Here is a 23,139-nt window from a genome sequence, read left to right on the forward strand (position 1 = left end):
AATTTAAAATGGTTAAATATGAGACTATTAAACTTGCCAAACCACCTCCTGGGAGTGGGTTGGTTGCCTGCCCCTCATCTCCGTTAAAACCAGTGGGTTGGAAATGGGGTTGAGATTCAGTTTTTTAACATTTTATCATCCCACCTGATTGCCATTTAAACATTCTTTTGTTTGAGGGAATGTATACCTCCTATGAGCTGCAGTTTGCATTGTTGGGTCCAAACATACTGAGAGCTATTTCGATTAACGATCAAATTTCAAGAGTACTGGACCCCACAGTGACTTCAATTTCTATCACCCTGATTTAGTTTATACCCCATTTATATTGGGAATTTGGTATGAGAGATACTGCTTTAGTTAGTAGGTTTCAGCCAGTTATAAATGTCGGGTGCAGCCAATTTGGTGGGGTGTGCTCCTCTGACAGCAGCACTGCTGCAGTTGCTAAATTAGAAATTTACATTGGAAGCAGAGAAACATAGGAACATGAGTATTTTATTCAGCACCTCGAGCCTGTTCTGCCATTCAGTTAGATCATGGCTGATCTGTACCTCAACCGCATTTACCCACTTTTGCTCCATATCCCTTGATGCCCTTACCTAACAAAAATCTATCCATCTCTGTACCTTTAACATAACTTAAAAAAACTTCACAGCTTTTTGGAGGAGAGAGTTCCAGATTTCCACTACCCTTTGTGTGAAGAAATCCTTCCTGATTTCACTCCTAAATGGCCTTGCTCTAATTTTAAGATTATGGCCTCTTGCTGTGGATTCCCCACCAGAGGAAATAGTTCTCTGTATCCACTGTAATCCCTAATTATTTTAAATACCTCAATTTAATCACCCCTCAACCTTCTCAATTCATGGGAATGCAAACCAAGTTTAGGCAACCTGTCCTCATAACATAACCACTTAAGTCCTGTTATCATTCTGGTGAATCTGGAGTAAATGTCGGGTGCAGCCAATTTGGTGGAGTGTGTTCCTCTGACAGCAGCACTGCTGTGGTTGCTAAATTAGCATTTTTCATTGGAGGCAGAGAAACATAGGAACAGGAGTATTTTGGGACACCTTTCCTGAAGTTCTGTGCCTTAAACCAAATGCAGTACTCCAGATGGAGTCTAACAAAGCTCTGTAAACTGAATCTTCACTTCCTCACTTTTGAATTGAGATAAAGGTCAATATTCCGATAGCCATTTTAATTACTTTTTGTACCTGTGTAATAGTGATCTGTGCACATGTCCACCTAAATTGGTTTGCTTTGAAGAAGGTACCAGTGACCTCTGTTCCTGACCCTACCGGAGCAGTACTTGTGCTAGCTTACAAATGTAAAATCTTCTCACCCACTGACTAAACTATATGACTGACCCAATGGATTTTTGTACTAAAGGTTAAAGGTTATATTATTTTAAAGCCAAAGCTACAGTAATCTTGAAGTTCTTACCAATGTTAACAAGCCTGGGAACTTTTTAACCCACACTGTACAGTCTATTATTCACTTTCAGCTGATACGCACAATTATGAATGGGATTCTGGAGGTTTTAGTGTAGCTTTTCTGTCAGACAGCAGTGATTGCTCAGATTTATAGTTCCTTGTTATATTTTCAGTTGTCCGTCCATCAAACAGAAATGTTGAATTGCAGCTGTGCACCCAGCAGCTCCCAGTGGAAGTCAGCATTTTTGTCACAGACTGTTACCTGTCCATATTGGACGTGGACAAGAATGACACCTGAATATATATATTTTTTATATACGTGGAAAATTGATACAACAGTAGATTGGGGAGTAGCCATTGATTTATAAATACGCGCTAAAATCAAATATCTTTCTATGATGCACAAGACAGTAATGGAGAACAAGCACACAGAATCCCTATGATGTACAACTTACAGATCCAATCAGTGCCATTTTTCATTGTGTTCTGCCATCTAATAGAATACAGGTTTTTACATGTTGGAACACTTGTAAGATTGAATATTAGTCACATATACTAGGACTCATGCTGTTTACAAAATTAACATCTCAGTAACATTTACTTTGTCACAGGTTGGGGTTCAGAGAGCAGAGTGGGAACAGCCTCCTGACACAAATACAAGATCTTGGAACAGAGGTCAAAAAAACCATGGAACAAGCATCCAGCTTACAAACCGAATTGAATGATTTGTTTGGACAGTCAGGTAACATTGCGACACCAGTGTAAAATGTTCCATTTCAGTTGACATTTTCACAAATGCTAGCCAGAATAATGTCAGCAACATTAGTGCTGTGGAATTGCTCTAACCAGCTGCTCTAGTGTTTGCCTTGTGAGGATCTCACACAAAGGTTTTGACTTGGGCCCCTTACATTTTACTCGGCAATGATACTGATAGGTGAGGGGAAACCAGGCTGCTCTGCTGTAAGGAGCCACTTTGCAGGTAAGAAAAGCTGATAGACCCGGGGACACTTTGTAGCCTGACTCATACTCAACAGAACTGACCGAGTGGAAGCTGGGCCTGATCGAACCAGGTTGCGCCATGTACGGTGGGGGGGGGGGTGGGGGGATCCGCCAGACCCTGGTACATCACTTGAAAGGATCAGGTATCTTGGAGAATCTCAGGGACTCCACTTGGAGGACCAGTCCCAGAGGGAGAGACACTTTGTCCCAGGAAATCCCTAAGTTCCCCAGGGCCTAGCAAACATTTTAAGACCACAATTCTGCCCAGGTGCCCTTCAGTATAAAATCATTTAGGTTCCAATTGGTGCCACTTTGTTGCAGGTCTGAGCTGGTCTAAACCAAGGAGACATTGTCAGTGATATCTGTCAAGAACCAACGGGAAAAATATCTTTACAGCATGGAGAGGGTGCAAGTGAGGGAAAGTCAAAGTTCATTAAATGGTCAAAGATCAAAGTAAAAGCAGAATGGCAATGGGAATAAAATCATGGGGAATTTCAGTAGAACCTCCCCTATTTGACCATTTCCTACTAACTACATCTCATTGTGAATCAATCAATTAACCCTTTAAAGTTCTGACTGAAGGAGAAATTACAACATCACGATTTTTACTAGTTTATTCGGAGATCCCCCTCACTTGGGGCCCAAATTTGCCCAGGAGTTGCTCCATTTTTTTTGGAGCAACTTGATTTTTCTGGAGTATCTTAAAAATCCCCATTCTGCACATTTAATTTGCATCAGTGTCCTGGAGTTCAGCCTCTGCATGTATGCAGACGCAGGCGTCGTCCACTGGAGAAATACCACCAACGATGTCTCCACAAGATCCTACAAATCCCCTGGGAAGACAGACGCACAAACATTTGCGTCCTTGACCAGGCCAACATCCCCGGCTTTGAACTACTAAACACAGTTTATCAGCTCCGTTGGGCAGGCCACATCATTCGCATGACAGACACGAGACTCCCAAAGCAAGCGCTCTACTTGGAACCCCTTCACGGCAAACGAGCCAAAGGTGGGCATAGGAAACGTTACAGGGACACCCTCAAAGTCTGAAAAAGTGCAACATCCCCACTGACACCTGGGAGTCCCTGGCCAAAGATTGCCCTAAGTGGAGGAAGTGCATCTGGGAGGGCGCTGAGCACCAAATCTCATCGCCGAGAGCATGCAGTAATCAAGCGCAGGCAGTGGAAAGAGCATGCGGCAAACCAGTCCCATCCACCCTTTCCCTCAACAACTATTGTCCCACTTGTGACAGGGACTATGGCTCTCGTATTGGATTGTACAGCCACCTAAGGACTCATTTTAAGAGTGGAAGCAAGTCTTCCTCGATTCCGAGGGACTGCCTATGATGACCTAGATATTAGGGGCAATTATGACTTTCTTGAAGCTGCAGAGAGCTAAGACATGTCCAGATGAGTAGTCTAGAACATAGAAACTCAAATATCTGCAATAAGATGGGCAGAAAAGATGCACAAGCATAACATGGAGTTCCATCCTTGGTCCAAATTATATTCAGATTTCATGGAGTCAATCACATTTTCTCAGTCTTTCTCTGAATGTTGTTTTGTATCATGTGAAGGTGCATCAGTCCTATTTGATCTGATACAGATTGCAAAACTCTGTCTGACTTGTCATGTTTTCTTCTTCAGGTATCAACGGACAGCTTGGATTAGGCATGGTAAGTGATTAATCAATATATCAAATTAAAAAGAACTTTAGGAGAAGGTACACATTAACCTGCCCATTACAGCCATTATTGAAGACGGATTAAATATGATAAATAGAATCTTATTGTTAAGCCAAAGTATCTACTTAAATATTTTCCATAGTTGGTAATTTAACTGAAAAAGTTAAAAACATCAACAGGTCTCCTGATTGGTTCAGTGAGCAGCTGAGGATTGATTGGTTAATGTGGCGTTAGCTGATTTCACTTTGGACCCCCGCAGGGAGATTATAATTGGCTTTAGCATTGCTGGGTTAGGGAGGGAAAAACTGGCCAGGGTTCATGCTTGCTCAGTGACTCCTGTTAGAAGTGTGTGTGCATGCGCACATCAGGTTCCCTTTGCTCGTGGAACCACACTAAAACAAGAGATCAACAGTTTCTGGAGAGAGGGGAGGAGTGAAAATGTGGAAGAATAAATTTTAAAAATTGATAAAGTGAAAAGCAGTATTATTCCAAGATTTATGTGAAGTGATTTCTTGAGAATTTTGTGCCAACTAATAAAACAATAAGAGCATGAACAGCTTTAGAAAATAGAATACGAGTGACTGTGACTATTTGCCAAATATACATACAGTATAATGGAGAAATGCACTGCAAATAGAACAAGTATCAACCAATAACAGTATAATTTGTCTTAATCTTTACCATTATAACAATCTTTGGCTAAATAAAGCATCACGAGGTTTTGTTAAACAAATATTGCAGCAATGGAGCTAATTAATTATATTTAACGATAAGCACAACAGTAATACTCCTAAAAGGCAAATGCTTAGTATTTGGTGAGTGAAGTTCTTAACTTAATTAAGCCAAATGCAATGTGTATGCTTCTTGGCCGGTGGGGTCGGTCGGACTGCCGGAGGCCGGGGAAGTTTGGCCAGAGGTCGGGGGAAGGTCAGGCCGGGAGAAGTTGGGTGGCCACAGGCCGGGGGAGGTCAGGCCGAGGCCGGGGAAGTCGGCCGGAGGCCGAGGGAGGTTAGGCCGGAGGCAGGGGAAGTTGGGCTGAGGCCGGGTGGGGGAAGTTGGGCGGCCGGAGACCAGGGGAGGTCAGTCCGGAGGCCGGGGAAGTCGGCCGGCCGAGGCGGGGGGAGTCTGAATTCCGAAACAGTCCCGATTCCGAAACACCGGACTTTGGACGTCGCACCTGTATATTGGATTGTCTTTGGTTCATACACTGAATGTTTGAATTTGATCCCAGTTCAGATGCTTCACGTTCAGCATACTGTCTATGTTTAAAACTATTTACCAATAGCAGAAACAGAAATATGGAAACATGAAATCCTTGGTGCATCACTACTACTTTGGCAATGGACATGTCAAATGGCATTTTCTTAAAGCGGACAGCCACACTTGAACCCTATTTTTAAAGCGGGAGTAGTTGGGAACAGATCTGAAATGAATCAATTTGAAGCACAATAAATTACAAATTCACATTCACAATTATCTCTACTTTTATCTTTTCTTGCTTGTACAAGTAAATTCTTCAAAGAAAGTTTCTGAATTTAAGGCAAACTCAATTTGTTTACATTATATTTTTAGTTGGATCTGAATCAAGTGGAGGAATTCATTTATAAAGCAGAAAGAATTCATAATGAAACATATACCTGGGACATTCTTTTTAATCTACCTAAGCTACTGGAAACACTGATGAATGAAGACTTTTTAAGCAGAGGGACTCGTGTGATGGCCGACACAGTGATGGATCTAAAAAGGTAGAAATTCACCGATTAATAAATAACTAATTATTTGATGGTTCATCAAAATCTTTTGTGGTTCAATAATTATTGATTCCATGTATTTTAATAGCAATTTCATTCACCTATAATTTTTGATTGCCCATATGTTTGGAGAGTGAGAAAGAGACAGAGACATATAGAATGTGGAAACAGGTCTGGGAAACTGATCAGAATCAGGGAAATGCAAGCTGGGACTAATGATGTACAGTAGCCTTAAACCCAAATTGTCTGTATTACATTAAAAGTTTTATGCCGTGCTTACAGGAAGGTCAAGTCACACTATTTCTCTCATGCCTGGTTGTCACACCTGGATATTAGGTTTAGGTTGGAGGAGTTTACATTTTACATATACTTAATTTTTTACGTACTTAATTAGCATAAGACCATCCTGCTCATAGCGGAAACCAACTTTTAACAGCAGAGGTGGAAGGTGTGGAGACCCAGATAAGGGTTCAGCCAAGGACGATGTAGGTATCATGGCTGATGAAAGTCTGAGTGGCATGTGTCTAGCTTGGAGAGTGGGTGACAGCAGAAGGAATTAAGTACCTAGTGGGTGCTCAGGCTTGGGGGGGGGTAGGCTTGGGGTGAGACTTCGGGTGAGAGGGTGCAGTAGTTAGTGCAACTGGGGTCTTAGTGGGGTGAAATGGAGCTGTGTGTCCTGTCAGTGGGGTACAGAGGCTATTGGACCTTTAGCATCCTGATGGGTGTAAAGGGGTTGCAGTTGTCAGTGAGGCTTAGGGTCCTAAAGAGGATAGACAATGGCTGCTTGGTGTCCTTGTGAGGGCAGGGACGTTGTGTTTGGTGGTGTTTCAGGATCCTAATGTGGGGGAGGGGGTTGCATCAGCCAGTAACAGTTCAATGCCCTATCTGGTAATAGGCTGCAGCAGTCAATAGATTTTCTGCAGAACTTTCCTGTTTTTAAAGTCCCATATTATAAATTGGCAGGATTTGATGTTAAATGCAGCTGGACATTTAGGGGCGAAATTGCCCCTTTTTATAGCAGGTCTTCCGGGCGGGCGATAATAATCCCGGCCCCGGAAGGTTACCACCCCCGATCGAGGCACGGGGCAATTTTGCCCCCTTATACTTTAAGTATTTATGCTATACCTAAAAGCCACTCAAGACCCGTGGCCTGTGAATCTGAGTAAGATTGCTGTCCTGTCCAGTGGACTGATAATGTGGCCTGCCATCCTTGGCAGCTCCCTTACTCATCCCAACAACCAACCACTACCCAGCCAAAGGAACAGAAGCAAGAAGCAAGAAGCAGAGAGACGCAGAAATGCAGAAAATTCAACATGATGCTTAATGGAAGGTCGAGGAACATCCCCTCATCTTTTGTTTAGGCACTTCACAACCTTCTGGACTCACATTAATTTCAATAAGTCAGATCATAACCACTGCTCCTATTTGTTCAACCTCAGGTAAAAAGAAAAAAAGGCTTGCATTTCTATAGTGCCTTTCACGACCACCGGATATCCTAAAGTGCTTTACAGCCATTTTTTGACGCGTAGTCACTGTTGTAATGAAGGAAACGCAGCAGCCAATTTGTACATAGCATGTTCCGACAAACAGCAATGTGATAATGACCAGATAATCTGTTTATGATGATGTTTGAGGGATAAATGCTGGGCAAGACACTGGGAATAACTCCGTTGCTCTTCTTCGAAATAGTGCCAAAGGATCTTTTACGTCCACCTGAGAGCAATTGGGTTTAACGTCTCATCCGAAAGACAGCACCTCTAATAGCACAGCACTCCCTCAGTACTGGAGTGTCAGCCTAGATTTTTATGCTCAAGTCTCTGGAGTGGGATTTAAACCCACAACCTTCTGACTCAGAGGCGGGAGTGCTACCAACTGAGCCATGGCTGACACACTGCTGGTAATGCATTAACCACGCTCGACCAGCTCCATTGGGCAAGCCACATCGTACGCATGCCCGACACGAGACTCCCAAAGCAAGCGCTCGACGCAGAGCTTCGACACAGCAGGCGAGGCCCAGGTGGGCAGAGGAAACTCTTCAAGGACACTCTCAAAGCCTCCTTGAAAAAGTGCAGCATTCCCACTGACTCCTGGGAATCCCTGGCCCACGACTGCCCAAAGTGGAAGAAGAGCATCCGGGAGGGTGCTGAACACCTCGAGGCCCATTGCCGAGAACAAGCAGAAACCAAACGTAGACAGCAGAAGGAATGTACGTCAACCCAGGCTCTCCAACTACCCTTTCCTTCAACCACTGTCTTCCCCACCTGCGACAGACTGTAGGTCCTGCATTGGACTCCTCGGTCACCTGAGAACTCACTTTTAGAGTGGAAGCAAGTCATCCTCGACTCCAAAGGACTGCCTACGATGATGATGAATGGTTCTGCAATTGCCATTTACACCACCTCTAGACTCATCTTTTGTTTCTTTACTTGTCCCACCCCGTTTGTCATTTAATCACCCCTGCATTCCACTCTATCACGATCCTTTCCCATTGTTCTTTCATCCACTTCCTCACCCTTTCCCTGCCTCTGTACTTGCTTAAAACCTGTTACATTTTGCATTGCTTGTTCCAGTTCTGCCGAAAGGCCATTGACATGAAACATTAACCATGTTTCTGTCCAAACAGATGCTGTCTGATCTGAACTGAATATTTCCAGCATCTTCTGTTTTTAGTTCAGATTTCCAGCACTCGCAGTATTTTTCTTTTGTGATAAATTCAACATTGTTACGCCCAATTTAAAGCCTAAAATGAGCGCAACAATGATGAATTTACCAAAGCTAAAATCGTCAGCACCTTTCCTTGGATCGCTCTGGCAACCATCTGAAATGAGTCCGCTACTTTACCGTGTACTCCCTCACCCCACCTGAATTTACCTGCAGGTTTGAGCTGACCCCATATTCGAATGGCCTGGATCAGCAAAGCATGCCAGATTTATTCTAATGAGGCCCGAGAACAAATTTAGGATGGTCCTCGGGCCTCTCTCTTTTGATGTGCAAGTACACTGTGCCGATCATTTTGCCCCCGCTACTGAATTTAGGTCCTTGGGACAGCGAAGCAGAAGAGGAGAGAGAGGGCAGTAGCAACACTGACAATAAGGTATGTGAGTATCTTATGACTTACTGTGAACTATGACATGGGAGATCTATGGTAACATATAAACCCTGAAGCTGTATTGAATCAATAGAAGTAATAAAGCTTGCAAGCACTGTAGCTTTGTTACATCCTTAGCTGTAATGCTGCTTCACCAATGTCACGGAGTTATGGAATCCTGGTGAAATGCATATTTTGAATTATCAGTAAACAAAAAGGACCACATCTTTATTCTGTAAAAAAACAGACAGAATTCAAGAATACTGACTTTTTCTGAGACCCTGCATCACTGGCAGGGCTTCTCATGTAGCGCCAACTCATTGGAATATTGTGGGCGCATTGCCCATGATTTTTCCATCCACTAATGTCAATGGATGCAAAAATGTGTTGAATGCACTCTTAATATTCTTATAAGCCTCTTGCTTTGTGCACTTTTGGTTAGAAGATGATCTGAACCCCCAGTTGCGTTATAGGCTTCGTTATTTATAATTTCCCCCACTTTCCCATCCCCCGGTATTGCTGGATCACTAAATCCAGGAATGACTAGACCAATAGTACGTGAGAAAGCACAAAATCAGTAATGTTGGGTGTGAGAAGCTTAGTAGGTTTTGGGATCAAATGATGTCAGTCACTCATGATTTGTCAGTTATCTGAACTCCAGAGTGAATTGCTGCCTGTTAATTGTCAGCCACCTACTTTAAGTACCTTTTTTATAATCTATGCTACAGTTTAACCTTTGTTGGTGCTTTTGACATTTTTTTGCCAGTGCCATTGGATGATAAGGTAAAATGATGAAAGATCTCACAAAATATTAGGTTGGGTACATTAAATTATGTTGGACCTCACAGGAAATTATTTTGTTTTGGGCAAAGATTACAAAAGCATAATGTCATCCTCCAAGTAATACAATATGTGAACCCTGTTTTTTTCGTGCCTGACCTTTTTGAAAATGCCTGGTATTGCACCAGGTATGGAGGAGGATGTTCACTGGCACTGAAAGGTAATGGGTGTGGAACATATATGAATTTATACAATTAATTTAACATGAGAACTTGCAGGGAGCTGAACATCAGATGCATTTATTGGGCCCAAGTTTCCACACGATAAAAAACGGATGCCCCTCCGAGCTGGGCGCCCGTTTTTCGCGCCGAAAACGGTGCCAGAAAAAAAACGCACAATTCTGGAGCGTCCTGCAGCTCCATGTCTGCTTGGCGTGGCGCCCAGGGGGGCGGAGCCTACCACCCGTGCTGATTTTGTAAGTGGGAGGGGGCGGGTACCATTTAAATTAGTTTTTTTCCTGTCGGCAACCAACGCGCAGTGTGAAGTAAACATTGGCACTCGGCCATTTTTGTAGTTCTTTGTAGCTGTTTAATTTTTGAACATTTTTTAATAAAAGCACATTGCCATCAGCACATCAGCACAGAGGCTTCTTGCAGCAGTGAGAAGGCTGCAGGAAGCCTCAGAAAGTTGAGGCAGCCGTTTCCCTCCCACCTCCCGCCCGCCGTCGGGAACGGCTTCCTCCTCCCCCCCCCCCCCCCCCGCGGGAACGAACGGCTTCCTCCCTCCCCCCCCCCCCGCGGGAACGAAAGGCTGCCTCAATTCTCCCTGGCTGAAGCACTTTCACACAGGTAGGAAGATGGTTTATTTAATCTTTTCTTTGCTTATAAATGTTTATTCAGGTTGGATTTATTTGTATAATATTTGTATAAGTATAAATAAGGATTTATTGTAGAATTTAATGACTTCCCCCCCCCCTCCCCCCCTCCCCCCCCACCTCGTTCTGGACGCCTAATTTGTAACCTGCGCCTGATTTTTTAATGTGTAGAACAGGTTTTTTCAGTTCTACAAAAATCTTCACTTGCTCCATTCTAAGTTAGTTTGGAGTACGTTTTCACTGTGGAAACTTTGAAATCAAGCGTCAGTGGCCGGACACGCCCCCTTTTGAAGAAAAAATTCTGTTCCAAAGTGGAACTGTTCTACCTGACTAGAACTGCAGAAAAAAAATGTGGAGAATTGCGATTTCTAAGATAATCCGTTCTCCACCAGTTGCTCCTAAAAATCAGGCGCAAATCATGTGGAAACTTGGGCCCATTATTTCTGGTAATCATAATACATTGTTGAGTCATGTAACAAAAAGGTCAAGTGATTGAAACTTTTTTGTTTGGGTTACATTCATTCTAGTGTGTCAGAAAAGCCAATAGTCAAGTGATACCTTGTGAGCTGGAATTTGTGCAGGACAACAGGACAAATATGCTAAGCACTGTACTAATGAGAGGAAGCAGTCTATTTTTCTCAAAGGCTTAATGTTGTCAGTAATTTTTAAAGTTCAATTATTATTTCTCCCCCCACCCCCCCCACCTCAAAAATTTTTTCCCCTTTCACTCCTGAAGGTGATCTACTCATTTGGATAGAGTTCCATGGGTTCTGACAAAGCTCCAGTACCTCATCCAAATGGACTTAAATTTTGCGTGTGAGCCTAAACAGTGATTACTGCCAGATAATTCAATTGTGTTGGCAATGGACCTGAGCCCACGCTGATAACCATAAAAATGCACACTCCAGCATGAGTTACTAAATAGTGATTTGAAATGTAAACTGTAGCACAGATTCGAGATTTTACGAGGGAACTTCTCTAGTTTGTATTGCTTGGCACTGTAGGAACACTGGAATTGATTCCCTGCTCAGAATATCCCTCAGGGGCAGCAGATGGTGGAGTTGAGGTCAATGGTCAGCCATGATCTTATTGAATGGCGAAGCAGGCATGAGGGGCCATATGGCCTACTCCTGTTCCTATTTCTTAGGGTTCTTATGAGTCAATACCACCTATACCTTAACTCTTCATCAAGGAACTGTCTGGTGTTTCACATCCAGTCTATACCTAGGAGTTTTTTAAATTTCAAAAATATATTTTATTCATAGAATTTTGGCAAAATACATTACATTACATTACTTTTCAAGGTACATTACAATACAATCCACAAATCACATTACATGTAGCACAGTACAGATGAAAGCCATAGTACTTTGGCACTCTATTTACAAGAAGTGATTGCAAGTACATTGTCACTAAAATCATTTTCTACATAATACAATTCAAGGTTTTTTTTTATACTGGTTCCAGCCCCACGGTGCACAGTGGCAGGAGGGCTTTAAACTGTGGTCCTTCCCCATCATGCCTTTGTAGTGGCTGCACCAAGCTTTATTACATCCATCAGCACGTAGTCCTGGACCTTGGCATGTGCCATGCCGCAACACTTGGTCCTGCACAACTCCTTACACTGGAAGCAGGTTTCGGGCAGATCAAAGGGCATCTTTCACCGAGTTGATGGTCCTCCAGCAGCAGTTGAATCTGTCTCAGTATGCATTCCTGGGAACAGTCCGTAGCACACAGGGTCCTGTGTTATGGAGCTGCTCGGGATGAACCTTGATAAAAACCACTGCATCTCTTTTCAGACCTTCTTTGCAAAGGCACTTTCCAGAAGGAGATGGATGACGATCTCGTCCCCTACGCAGCTGACTCGAGGACAGCGTGCAGTGGTGCTGAGATGCTGGCTGTGTATGAAGGATCTGAAGGGGAGAGCCCTTCTCACCACCAACCAAGCTACGTCTTGGTGCTTGTTTGAAAGCTCTGGTGATGAGGCATTCTTTCAAAGGACTTCGACAGTCTGCTTGGGCAACCATCCATCATCTCCTTTTTCTGTAGGGTCTTGAGGACATTACGTGCAGACCACTGCTTTATGGCTTTGTGGTCAAAGATGTTTTTTTGAACATACTTTTGTATGAAGGACAGGTGGTCCTCTGGCATGGTCCAATTGATTGCAGCTTTCCGTGGCAGCATGGACCGACCCATCCTTCGCAACACCGGGGACAGATAGAACCTCAGCACGTAGTGACACTTGGTGTTCGCGTACCGAGGGTCTATGCACAGATTAATGCAGCCACACACAAAGGTGCCCATCAGGATGAGGGTGATGTTGGGTACGTCCTTTACCCCTTTATCTGGATATTTGTACATTGTGTCCCTGTGGACATGGTCCATTTTCGATCACCAGATAAAGTGGAAGACGGCTCTGGTGACTGTGGCGGCGCAGGTGTGGGGTATGGTCCAGACCTGCACCACATAAAGCAACACAGGGAGCACCTCGCACTTGATGACCAGGTTCTTGCCTTCAATCGATAGGGAGCACTTCTCCCACAGTCCCAGTTTCTGCTTCACCTTTGCGATACGCTCCTTCCAGTTTTTTGTACACGCCCTGGCCTCTCCGAACCATTTTCCAAACACCTGCAGGTGATCTGAACTGACGGTGAAGGGGACAAAGGATCGGTCGGCCCAAAGAACATGGCCTCACTTTTGTTGCAATTGACTTTTGCTCCTGTTCGTTCAAACTGGTCGCAAATGCTCAGCAATCTGCGGACCGACAGCAGATCCGAGCAAAAGACGATGACGTCGTCCATGTACAGGGAGGTTTTGACTGGGGGGGTTACCGATGCCTAAATTTGGCTCACCAAACTATCTTACATAAGCCAATTCAGATTTTATCAACACTTATGTTGCCAAACTCTCACCACCATCCACACATCATCATCATAGGCAGTCCCTCGGAATGGAGGAAGACTTGCTTCCACTCTTAAAATGAGTCCTTAGGTGGCTGAACAGTCCAATTCGAGAACCACAGTCCCTGTCACAGGTGGGACAGATAGTCGTTGAGGGAAAGGGTAGGGGGACTGGTTTGCCACATGCTCTTTCCACAGCCTATGCTTGATTTCTGCATGCTCTTGCCGATGAGACTCGAGCTGCTCAGCGCCCTCCCGGATGCAGGAAACTATAGACCAGTTAGCCTAACATCTGTGGTTGGGAAAATGTTGGAGTCCATTATTAAAGAAGCAGTAGCAGGACATTTGGATAAGCAAAATTCATTCAGGCAGAGTCAGCATGGATTTGTGAAGCGGAAGTCATGTTTGACAAATTTGCTGGAATTCTTTGAGGATGTAACGAGCAGGGTAGATAAAGGGGAACCAGTGGATGTGGTGTATTTGGACTTCCAGAAGGCATTTGACAAGGTGCCACATAAAAGGTTACTGCACAAGATAAAAGTTCACAAATTGGGGGTGATATATTAGCATGGATAGAGGATTGGCTAACTAACAGAAAACAGAGAGTCAGGATAAATGGTTCATTCTCTGGTTGGCAATCAGTAACTAGTGGGGTGCTGCAGGGATCAGTGCTGGGACACCAACTATTTACAATATATATTAACGACTTGGAAGAAGAGACTGAGTGTAACGTAGCCAAGTTTGCTGACGATACAAAGATGGGAGGAAAAGCAATGTGTGAGGAGGACACAAAAAATCTGCAAAAGGACATAGACAGGCTAAGTGAGTGGGCAAAAATTTGGCAGATGGAGTATAATGTTGAAAAGTGTGAGGTCATGCACTTTGGCAGAAAAAAAATCAAAGAGCAAGTTATTATTTAAATGGAGAAAGATTGCAAAGTGCTGCAGTACAGCGGGACCTAGGGGTACTTGTGCATGAAAAGGATAGTTTGCAGGTACAGTAAGTGATCAGGAAGGCCAATGGTATCTTGGCCTTTATTGCAAAGGGGATGGAGTATAAAAGTAAGGAAGTCTTGCTACAGCTATACAAGGTATTGGTGAGGCCACACCTGGAATACTGCATGCAGTTTTGGTTTCCATATTTACGAAAGGATATGCTTGCTTTGGAGGCAGTTCAGAGAAGGTTCACTAGGTTGATTCCGGGGATGAGGGGGTTGACATGAGGAAAGGTTGAGTAGGTTGGGCCTCTACTCATTGGAGTTCAGAAGAATGAGAGGTGATCTTATCGAAATGTATAAGATTATAAGGGCTTGACAAAGTGGATGCAGAGAGGATGTTTCCACTGATGGAGGAGACTAGAACTAGAGGGCATGATCTTAGAATAAGGGGCCGCCCATTTAAAACAGAGATGAGGAGGAATTTCTTCTCTCAGAGGGTTGTAAATCTGTGGAATTTGCTGCCTCGGAGAACTGTGGAAGCTGGGACATTAAATAAATTTAAGACAGAAATAGACAGTTTCTTGAGCAACAAGGGGATAAATGGTTATGGGGAGCGGGCGGGGAAGTGGAACTGAATCCATGATCAGATCAGCCATGATCTTATTGAATGGCGGAGCAGGCTCGAGGGGCCGTATGGCCTACTCCTGCTCCTATTTCTTATGTTCTTATGCACTTCCTCCACTTAGGGTGGTCTTTAGCCAGGGACTCCCAAGCGTCAGTGGCGATGTTGCACTTTATCAAGGAGGCTTTGAGGGTGTCCTGTAAAGTTTCCTCTGCCCACGTTTGACTCGTTTGTCGTGAAGGACTTCCGAGTAAAGCGATTGCTTTGGGAGTCTCGTGTCTGGCATGCAAACGATTTGGCCTGCCCAGCGGAGCTGATCAAATGTGGTCAGTGCTTCAATGCTGGGGATGTTGGCCTGGTCGAGGTCGTTAACGTTGGTGCGTCTGTCCTCCCAAGGGATTTGTAGGATCTTGCAGAGACATCGTTGGTGGTATTTTTCCAGCAACTTGAGGTGTCTACAGTACATGGTCCATGTTTCTGAGCCATACAGGAGGGCGGTGTTACTCCAGCCCTATAGACCATGAGCTTGGTGGCAGTGTTGAGGGCCTGGTCTTCAAACAGTCTTTTCCTCAGGTGGCCGAAGGCTGCACTGGCGCACTGGAGACAGTGTTGAATCTCGTCATCAATGTCTGCTCTTGTTGATAAGAGGCTCCTGAGGTATGGGAAATGCTCCACATTGTTCAGGGCCATGCCATGGATCTTGATGATTGTGGGGCAGTGCTGTGCGGTGAGGACAGGCTGGTGGAGGACGTTTGTCTTACGGATGTTTAGCATAAGGCCTATGCTTTCGTATGCCTCAGTAAATACGTCCACTATGTCCTGGAGTTCAGGCTCTGTATGTGCGCAGACGCAGGCGTCGTCCGCGTACTGTAGCTCGACGACAGAGGTTGGGGTGGTCTTGGACCTGGCCTGGAGACGGCGAAGGTTGAACAGGTTCCCACTGGTTCTGTAGTTTAGTTCCACTCCAGTGGGGAGCTTGTCAACTATGAGGTGGATCATGGCAGCGAGGAAGATTGAGAAGAGGGTTGGAACGATGACGGAGCCCTGTTTGACCCCGGTCCGGACGTGGATTGGGTCTGTAATGGATCTGTTAGTAAGGATCACGGCCTGCATGTCACCGTGGAGCAGGTGGAGGATGGTGACGAACTTTTGGGGGCATCTGAAACAGAGGAGGACGCTCCATAGACCCTCGCGTTGACAGTGTCAAAGGCCTTTGTAAGGTCGAAGAAGGCCATGTATAAGGGCTGGCGCTGTTCCCTGCATTTTCCTGCAGGTGTCACGCTGCAAAAATCATGTCCGTTGTGTCCCGTAGGGGACGAAATCCGCACTGTGACTCCGGGAGGAGCTCCTCGGCCACAGGGAGAAGATGGTTGAGGAGCGACGACTTTCCCGGGGAGATTCCTCTGTAGTTGCCGCAGTCGGACTTGTCCCCTTTTTTAAAGGTGGTCACGATCACTGCATCTCTGAGATCTCCTAGCATGCTCTCCTCCCTCCAGATGAGAGAGATGAGGTCATGTATTCGCGCCAGCAGTGCCTCTCCACTATACTTCAGTGCCTCAGCAAGGATCCCATCCGCTCCCATAGCCTTGTTGTTCTTCAGCTGTTTTATGACTTTTTCTACCTTGTGCACACAAGCTACTGAGTGAATGAATTGTTCTTTCTTGCCAACTGTCAAAGAAGTCAGACAACAAAGTCATGAACTAACAATTGTTTATTAACCTTAAAATCATAGTTAGTAGCACTTTAACATTGAATATGCAAATAATTAGTAGCTCGGGTTATTGACAAAATAAATAACAAAGTTTACAGTAGCAGTTCAGTGATGTCACAGTAATTCAGCTTTAACTGCTTACTAATTACTGGTTACCCCTGATGACCTACAAATCAATTAATCACCAGTACCTAGACATGCCCTGCCGCTTGCTTACTCCTGAGCTTCACAGATCTTTGCTTACAAAGGGCAAAACCTTCAACTTTGGTGGGGATGTAAAACGGGCGGTAGTGGATCAGTCGCCTGTTATACACCCTGTGTGATTTTCCTTTCCATTGACTTTAATTCTAGGAAAGGAAAAGGACATGGGAGAGAAACTAGAGAGAGACAAGGGGAGCCTGAGGGTGGGGAGGGTTTGTGAGTAAGGAAGCAGCAAAGGCTGCTGAATGGATCGTTGTAATCTTAGTGACAAAGAAGTCCATGAGCTCCTGCACTTGTTGTTGGACTTGAGTTTAGAGAGTCAGGGGAGAGGGGTATAAGGAGACAGTTGGTAGTGCAGAAAAGATGCCAAGGGGTATCTTTGCTCTCCAGGCTGATCCAGCAGTCGTGAGCATTTTTGGTAGAGGAGACTTTGCTTGATAATGCTTACGGTCCAGCCTGATCTGGTAATGGATGGCTAAACCAGTTGTGCACCAGAGACTCTTAAGATTGTGTCCCTTGGACTTGAGGGAGTGAAGATGGAGGCCAGGATGGCAGAGAGTAAAGATTTTGCTGACAACAAGGTTATCAAAGGTGATGGTGGCAGATCGATGACTGCAGAAGTATTGTGGCGAATGGAGGGCTGTTGGGTTTTGAAAGTGCAAGTGTAAGTGTTTTGGTGGAGAGTTACAGAAGGAAGCAGGATTGTAAAATGGTAGGAGGATGCAATCCACGATGGATACAAGGAAATGGTTGGAGATGGATTGCCAGTGATTGAGCCCATGGAAAGTAGAGAGACCACAGGAGTTGGGAAGATGAGGCGATGGCTATGAATATGGGTAGGAAAGTTTGTATAGAGGGAGAGGTTTAGGGAGGACAGGAGTGTAGTGAATATTAACAGTAAAAGGGTTGTCAGAGGAGCGGTGGGGCCGATTATGGACCAAAATGGAGATCTATAGGTGCAGGCAGAAGGCATGGCTGAGGTACTAAATAAATATTTTTGTATCGGTGTTTACCAGCCATGAGCCAAGTTTCAGTCAAAGCCAAGATGCCAACACAACAACAATAAGGTCACTGCTTTTGAGAGTGAGAGAAAAGCCTACTTTTCTTGTTCTGCAGTACATTCTTCATAATTAGTTGTGTGCTATATACCACTTCCTTAGAATGAGTTTTAGGCGGTTCTCTTGCTTGCACTGGAATGCCAGGATACAAAAGAGGGAAACCAGATGAATGCAGATCACCTTCACTTCACAGTATTAGCACAGCTCTCGAGTCTAAGTGAAACACTGATATGTGTGGATTCAATATAAAGTTTTACTGTGTCTCACTGTAAAATAAATGCACAGTTCTACTTATCTGTATCAGTTTTGCAATTTGTTCTTTTTTGTAAATCTTACTGTTGGTCTGATGTAATCAAGTGGACATAGATAATTTAAGCCCCACAACCAGACTGCAGAACGATGAGATAATTGCAGGAGTAAATAACTGTTGCAATGAATTAAAAATCAAAATGCCCCAGAGAAATTAAGAAATTATCCTGATTTCAAAAGAACAAAAGTACTAAAAACCGAAAATACCGAGTCAAAAACCTAAGGAGAAATTCTGGAAATAAAGGCAAATAAAACATGCACCAAACTTAGAAATGTACAGGGCTGCTTAATTCTCACTGACAAGAAGTTTGAAGCCTGCTCTTAATATCACTAGCAATTAGTCTGGTGAGATAGTGTTGTGCCTCAAGTCTTTATTTAGAGATAGATCTTCTCCTGTAAGATTTTGCAATAGAAATGGGACTTGCTGTAGAGCTGTAAACATTGAGTGTTACATACAAATGCTTAAAATAAATGAGTTAGTGCCACTGAAATTAGGACCTTTAAAAATTGAAATAAATGGGATAGTGTTTCTTTTAAAATAGCGGGCAAAGGAATTTAATACCAATATGGTTGATTTCAGTCCTGGCCAGGCTTTGGACAGGTGGGGACGCAAGGCGAGTGCAAGATGCGCTTGCTGATCTAAGTTTCAGCCCAGGGTATTTTAACTAGGCCTCATCTATATCCTGAAATGAGCAGAAAGCAGTAGCTGGCCAGCGGGTGGGAGAGGGTGTTCAGGTATCCTGAGGTAGCCGGCTGTCACTAAAGGAAGACTCGCTGGAAAGCAGGTAAGTCGGGGGTGTTTTCTGGAGGGAAGTGGGTGAGTCCAGATCAGGGAAAGCCATGACTTTACTTATGGGGCAAGAGAAGCACCCCGATTCCTCCTGATCCCATAAAATAAAGTTTTAGACCTATATTGCAGGAGATTTTGTGTCTGCAAACCAGCTACATTTCTGCTTCAGCCTTACGGGAAAGACACAGAGGCTTCTCTGCTCAAGCTCCGCTTAAAATGCAATTGGCATGGATGTAAGAATATCTTGGTTCGTTTCAATTTATGAGGACCCACTCTGCTTTTGGCGTGCTCTTCATCTGGCTGAAGAACCCTGCAGGTTAAAATCCAAAATGGTCAAGTTGCGAGTGGGAAAGTTAACTGCTCTTTTTAACCGACCACCTGCACAGAATCTGGTGTGGTAGAAGTTAAAATCGTCCCAGCATGTTAAGCATGTTTTTGCTGGTGGGGACACTTTCCTGTTGGCCGTCTCATGATTTTTCAGTGTGTGCTGGCAAATGCTCCAGGTTCCTTGGTGCTGACAAATAATCAGAGGATTACATACCAAGGGCGTTTCTTTAAGCAAAGCAAACAAAGAAGTTGTGCAATGTTTCTTTCACAATAAATCCATTCAAATCAAAAAATATTTTACTTCAAGTCAACCCTGACATTGGTGTCTTTAACGAATGTGAAGATTTTTTCATATCACAATGCCAGTGACGCAAGTAAATAGCATTACCAGTATAAGGAAGTCTGGGTAGTTTGAACAAGCCTCTGTTTTAAATGTTAAATCTTGTGGGGATATGGAGAGAGGGTGATTGTTACCACTTTCATTTCTCTTTCGGTTAGTGTCATATGCAGCTTAGAACAGCTCTAAACTGTTAGTTTGTTTGTGTGCATGCAATCCCAGCAGCAACAGCAGCATGCATTCTGTGATAATTTACATCATTAAATGTCTGATTAAATGAGACAGCAGTGTAAGAGGAACTTTATTATTGCTGTCTCGTGGCTTGCTAATTTTCTTTTATTCCCTCTATCAAATTCAGGTTTTATGAAATTAACTGGAGGGAAATCACAACCAGCTGCCGTTTACTGATTGACAACTGGTAAAATCCACAAAAAAGAAAAACAAAAAGATCTATTAATAAAAACAAAAGCATAGAAAGTTAGAACACAATCAGCCTCGGTGGGGCAAAAAACAGACAGGTTAAAGGAGTCAAAGTTGGACCAATTGAAGGTGTGGAATGGATGGTAATTAGAAGCATAGTTAGTAATATTCTTTTCAGAATGAGAGCAGGAAACATCAGTCACACATTCATCAATATAGTGGAGGATCAGACGTAGAAGGGGCCTGAATGGGACTGGAACAAAGCAGGGGTGATTTTAACCCACCCTGCCCGGAAGCACCTGGATGGACAGCTTGATAAAATCATTGTAGATTACCACTCTGTTCCTGCTGTGTTTCCTCCGACGGAACTGTGAAGTTTTTTTAATTGACTGAGATGCCCACCAGAAACAGGCTAGGTGACAGATTACTAAAAGGGGAGGTGCAACGAGACCTGGGTGTCATGGTACATCAGTCATTGAAAGTAGGCATGAAGGTACAACAGGCAGTTAAGAAAGCAAATGGCATGTTGGCCTTCATAGCGAGAGGATTTGAGTATAGGAGCTGGGAGGTCTTGCTGCAGTTGTACAGGGCCTTGGTGAGACCACACCTTGAGTATTGTGTGCAGTTTTGGTCTCCTAATCTGAGGAAGGACATTCTTGCCAATTTGATTGGATGGAGGAAGATGTGTAGTAAGAGGCAACAACTTCAGCAACCGGCGTGAGCTGCAGCTGGGCATTCTAGAAGAGAGTGAATGAAGGGGGCTGCTTGGTAGGAGCCCAGCACATAGGGCGTAAAGGCCAAGATTGAGTTTCTTGGATTTGTCTGAAGGACACTGCGTCAGGAGACTGCACTTCTCCAGGCAGGCAGTTGCAGGCCAGGTACGATAGTATAGTGAATATAGTGACATTTTCGGGTTCCCCACTGCTTATGTTAAAAAGGACTCTGTCAGCGTAGGCTGGGTGTCCTTGACTTCTACTCCGTTGAGCAGCTTAACATTGTGATCGGTCAAATCTTGGGGGCTTCAGGGCACATAAGTAACTTGGGTGATTTTAGCTGGCCGCCCACTTTGTGTCTGCTGGTATTGACCCCCATGGAGTTCCTTTTGAGATCAGAGGAGATAATGAGGATAAGAGTTATCTAGTTCTGTTTTCGTACTGAAACCGGTTTCTCTTTTAACCGATGGTAACCTCAGCGAGGTTGTTGACGCATTTTCCACTGAAGGCTGCATTTTTAACATTTGCTAGTGGCTGTAATATGAGCCCTTCTATAAGTGAAAGAGTTTCAATGGCTTTAAAGTTGGGTGTGTCTGAACTGGGTTAGGGTTGGTTACTATTATATCCAGAGCCATTTGGAAGCCATTTTTTGCTTCCATGCCTTATTTGTGAGTTGCAACATTTGGTATTTGTATTTTGTATATTTTTTGAGTGAATATTTGTTCAGTATAATGTTAAATGACCATAGTAAAATCTATAAAATTAACAATCTTGTGTCTGTGTGAATGTAATATGTGCCTTATAATGTGTATTTATTGCACATTCCCTTCCACCAATAGCTGCCCTGAACTTTAACCAATCAGATCCCTACTACCACTGTCCAGGAACCATTGTCTGTTTAACCAATCAGATCATACAACCAAAGAGCAATGGACCCCACAGCCTTCTCTGCAATGTAATTTATGATCAGTTCAGTCACAAACATACCCACTGGGATTCTCCTGATCGTGAGCTATAACTTTAGTGCAAGAGCCATGGAAATCCTGGAAAACTCTGTTTATGCCATTTTGGGAGGCTTTCTGTGGCTCTATGTTATAGCAGATGATTAGGAGAACCTCAGTGGACAATGATACGCCCAATCTATTGAACAAGTTTCTGTGTGGTAACAGTTGCATAACAGTTCCTCATGAACACCATGGAAAGCACACAAAAATAAAATTGACATTAAAATAAGTCACTAATTCACATAAAATTCACAAATTTGCCTGTAACTTTTCCATTGTCTTTTTAAGAAGTCTGATATCTTCTGCCTTCCCCCCTTACGCATACAAAGTCGACAGCCTTGATTCAGTGTACATTCTTCCTTGTTACCAATTCTATACATGTCCAGATCTTTGTACTGCAGGGCTTGCCTCAACTCAGGTCTGTCACCTTACAACCTGATATAAAGGATGTAATCATATGCGAATGACTCTGTTCCTGTCTACCATCTGGTGCTGGCTCCAGGTCACTCTGCGTTCCTGAACTGCAGAGCTTTGATCCAATCCCAGTCTGGAAGCTATGTCCTTCAGGACTCAGCCAGTTCGGTCAGTAGTAGTGCTACTGAGCTACTCTTGTTGATGGACATTGAAGTCCCTACCCATTCTGTGCTCTTGCTATTCTCAGTCTGTCTTCCAAGTGGTGTTCAATATGGAACAATACTGAGGAAAGGCGGTAGGTGGTGATCAGCAGGAGGCTTTGCCCATGATTGACCAGTCACCAAGAGACTTCATGGGATCTGGAATCAATGTTGAAGACGTCCAGGGTCACTCCCTCTCTACTGTATATGCCTCCTGGGATGGGTCCGTCCTGCCAGTAGGACAGAACATACCCAGGGATGTTGGCTGAAAGGTACGATTCTGTGAGTCTGACTGTCAGGCTGTTGTTCACAAATCTGTGGGACAGCTCTCCCAATTTTGGCACAAGCATAGGTGCCTTGGTCCGATGGGTTTTATTCTTAGTATACTTCTTTGTAAGGTTTGCTAAAACTGAGTGGCTTGCTTGTCCATTTTAGAGGGCAGTTAAGAGTCAACCACATTGCTGTAGGTCTGGAGTCACATATAGGCCAGAACAGGTAAGGATGGCAGATTTCCTTTCCTAAAGGACATTAATGAAGGGTTTTTATGACAATCCGGTAGTTTCATGGTCAACATCACTGATACTAGCTTTTCA

The 23,139-nt window shown here is 44.0% G+C and overlaps 1 protein-coding gene across 1 annotated transcript in view; it reads left to right on the top strand.

Annotated features, from left to right (window-relative positions):
• LOC139264540 (ATP-binding cassette sub-family A member 13-like) overlaps window positions 1–23,139 on the top strand; it is a 417,853-nt gene that overhangs the window by 18,484 nt on the left and 376,230 nt on the right. The window contains exons 4-6 of the mRNA XM_070881155.1: window positions 2,039–2,169; window positions 4,073–4,101; window positions 5,683–5,855. Coding sequence (XP_070737256.1) covers window positions 2,039–2,169; window positions 4,073–4,101; window positions 5,683–5,855 — 333 coding nt within the window. The remainder of the gene's footprint in view (window positions 1–2,038; window positions 2,170–4,072; window positions 4,102–5,682; window positions 5,856–23,139) is intronic.

This window comes from Pristiophorus japonicus, chromosome 5 (genome assembly GCF_044704955.1).
Source record: "Pristiophorus japonicus isolate sPriJap1 chromosome 5, sPriJap1.hap1, whole genome shotgun sequence".
NCBI lineage: Eukaryota > Metazoa > Chordata > Chondrichthyes > Pristiophoridae > Pristiophorus > Pristiophorus japonicus.